General features: G+C 40.7%; 1 protein-coding gene across 1 annotated transcript; it reads left to right on the top strand.

Annotated features, from left to right (window-relative positions):
- On the top strand, positions 1,789 to 2,775 carry LOC107611294. Its single transcript, XM_016313239.1, has 2 exons — positions 1,789 to 2,269; positions 2,378 to 2,775. The coding sequence occupies exons 1-2, from the start codon at positions 1,789 to 1,791 to the stop codon at positions 2,773 to 2,775; spliced, it is 879 nt and encodes a 292-aa protein (XP_016168725.1).

Here is a 3,429-nt window from a genome sequence, read left to right as displayed (position 1 = left end):
GGATTTGGTTTAAAATCCAAATTTTGGATTTTTTTGCCCACTCCTAACTAAAAGTAGTTTCTATAGTGAACTGGTGACCTAGGGTTACAGAAAATAAGTAAGCTAGGGTGCTTAGTGTAAAAATCCACTTCCGGGGCCCACTTGGTGTGTGCTTGGGCTGAGCATTGAAGCTTTCATGTGTAGAGACTTTTCTTGGAGTTAAACGCTAGCTTTTGTGCCAGTTTGGGCGTTTAACTCCAGTTTTTATGCCAATTCCGGCGTTAAACGCCAGAATTCTTGAGCTGACTTGGAACGCCTGTTTGGGCTATTAAATCTCGGGAAAAGTATGAACTATTATATATTGTTGGAAAGCCCAGGATGTCTACTTTCCAACGCAATTGAGAGTGTGCCAATTGAGCTTTTGTAGCTCCAGAAAATCCACTTTGAGTGCAGGGAGGTCAGAATCTAACAGCATCTGCAGTCCTTTTTCAGTCTCTGAATCAGATTTTCACTCAGGTCCCTCAATTTTAGCCAGAAAATACCTGAAATCACAGAAAAATATACAAACTCATAGTAAAGTCTAGAAAATTAAATTTTAAATAAAAACTAATAAAAATATAATAAAAACTAATAAAAATATACTAAAAACATACTAAAAATAATGCCAAAAAGCGTATAAATTATCCGCTCATCAACCCTCAACTTATTACTCTGGTGCATAACAATTGTTCTTATGGAGGATGTCCACTTGAAGATCCAAACCAACACTTATCCATCTTCTTGAAGATTTGTGAAACTGTCAAAACAAATGGTGTGCATCCAGACATCTATAAGCTGCTGCTATTTCCATTCTCTTTGAGGGATAAGGCTTCTCAATGGCTAGAGACATTCCCCAAAGAAAGCATCAACAATTGGAAAGATCTAGTGAGCAAATCTCTAGCCAAATTCTACCCACCCCAGAGGATCATTAGATTGAAGACAGAAGTGCAAACATTCACTCAAATGGATGGAGAATCACTGTACGATGCTTGGGAAAGATACAAGGCCTTGATCAGGAAGTGTCCACCAGAGATGTTTAGTGAATGGGATTGACTTCAAAATTTCTATGAAGGATTGACATTGAAAGCTCAAGAGGCCCTTGATTATTCAACAGGAGATTCAGTACAGCTCATGAAGACAGCTGAGGAAGCCCAAAATCTCATAGACACTATGACCAACAACCAATACTTTTATGGTCATCAAAGGCAACGCCAACCAGCTCAAAGGAAGGGTATGTTGGAGCTGGAAGGTGTGGACACTATCTTGGCACAAAACAAAGTGATGGACCAATAAATCCAACAACAAATGGAGATGATGGCTAAGAGGATTGATGGTCTTCAAATTGCAACAGTGAGCACTACAAATCAACCATCAGCTGGATGGGGACAAAATGAAGAAATCTATGAAGAGCAGTAGCCAGAACAAGTTAACTATATGTACAACCAAGGTGTTAGACAGAATGAATTTCATGGAGACACCTACAACTCCTCTTGGAGGAACCACCCCAATCTAAGGTGGGGAGACAACCAGAACCAAAATTCGTGGCAAAAGAACTCCAACCAAAATAACTCTCGTAACACAAACCACCAGAACCATCAAAACACTAACCAAATTCCATATATAAAACCACAAAATAATCACCCTGCATCTACTTATTACCCACTAAATAACCCATTAACTAACTATAACAATTTTCATTCACCATGCACATCCCATACTCAGCCACAACCACCCCAAGAGTCTCAAAGAATCTCTAATTTGGAGATGATGATGGAGAAAATGATGAAGCATCAGGAGTTAGCTAATAAAAAACATGAAGCCTCATTGAGAAACTTGGAAAGACAAATAGGCCAATTGTCCAAACAGCTTGAAAGACCAACCAACACTTTCCCAAGTGATACCATTCCAAATCCCAAAGAGGAATGTAAAGCAATTCAACTCAGGAGTGGAAGAACATTGGAGGATGACAAGGTTGGCAGTAAGAAGGAAGTGGCAATTGAAGAGAAGGACCAAGAAGAGCTCAAGAAGAAGGATAAAGAGCCACAAGCTTCAAAGAAGGGAAAGCAAGTCATAGAGGAGCATCCACAAGAACAGAGGAAGGAGGTGAAGCCTTACACTCCTCCTCTGCCATACCCTCAAAGACTGCAAAGAGAGCTCAAGGACCAACAATTTTCCAAGTTTCTCAAGGAGCTCATCAATAAAAAGAGAAGTTGGAATGAAAAGGAGACTGTGATCCTGACACAAGAATGCAGTGCAGTGATTCAAAAAGGGCTCCCACCAAAACTCAAAGATCCTGGGAGTTTCATCATATCATGCACCATAGGCAATATGACCTTGGAAAAAGCTCTCTGTGGCTTAGGTTCCAGCATCAATTTGATGCCTCTTTCACTGATAAAAAAGCTTACAATAGATAAAGTCAAACCCACCAGAATGTCGCTTCAAATGGCTGATAGATCACTCAAGATACCTAATGGAGTTGTAGAAAATTTGTTGGTGAAAGTAGGAAAATTCATATTTCCTGCTGTGGAAGAAGAAGGACACAACTCGATTATCTTGGGGAGACCCTTCTTAGCCATAGCAAGGGCTATAATTGATGTGGAGAAAGGTGAAATGACCCTCAGGGTGCATGATGAAAAAATGATCATCAATGTCTTTAAAGCCATGCAACATCCCCCTGAGAAGGAAAAGCATATCAGGGTAGAAATGATAGAAGAATTGGAGGAGGAGCTAATTGAAGCCAATGATCAGAAAGAATAAGAAGAGGAAACAGAAGTGCAATAAGACATCATAGAAGAAGGAGTAGCAGAAGTCTCCTTTGAAGGCAAGACAGAGGAGGTGCCAAAATAAGAATTAAAGCCCCTCCCTCCTCATCTCAAGTATGCATTTCTTGGAGAAGAAGAGATCCTGCCAGTGATCATCAATTCCTCCTTAAACATGGAAGAAGAAACAAAGATGATTGAAGTGTTGAAAGCTCACAAGACTGCTTTGGGATGGACGATTGATGCTATCAAGGGCATAAGTCCTGCCATCTGCATACACAAGATTTTGTTGGAGGAGGACTCAAGGCCTGTGGTATAACCCCAAAGAAGGCTTAACCCAACCATGAAGGGGGTGGTTTAAAAAGAAGTGATGAAGCTGTGGAATGCTGGAATCATATATCCAATCTCTGACAGCCCTTGGGTAAGCCCAGTTCAAGTGGTGCCAAAGAAAGGTGGCATGACTGTCATCTTCAATGAGAAGAATAAACTCATTCCCACAAGGACAGTGACAGGGTGGAGAATGTGCATTGACTATAGACGACTGAATGATGCTACAAGGAAGGATCACTTCCCTCTCCCCTTCATTGGCCAAATGCTGGAAAAATTGGCTGGCCATGCATATTAATACTTCTTGGACGGGTACTCTGGGTAC

This window comes from Arachis ipaensis, chromosome B08, assembly GCF_000816755.2.
Source record: "Arachis ipaensis cultivar K30076 chromosome B08, Araip1.1, whole genome shotgun sequence".
In the NCBI taxonomy this organism is placed as follows: Eukaryota; Viridiplantae; Streptophyta; class Magnoliopsida; order Fabales; family Fabaceae; genus Arachis; species Arachis ipaensis.
Note: the sequence above shows the minus strand (reverse complement) of the source record. Positions and strands in the feature narration are given on the sequence as shown.

Coding starts and splice junctions, on each gene's coding strand:
- LOC107611294 (XM_016313239.1), top strand. CDS start 1,789: ATGGAGAAAATGATGAAGCATCAGGAGTTAGCTAATAAAAAACATGAA. Junction 2,270..2,377: donor GATCCTGACACAAGAATGCA/GTGCAGTGATTC, acceptor TCTGTGGCTTAG/GTTCCAGCATCAATTTGATG.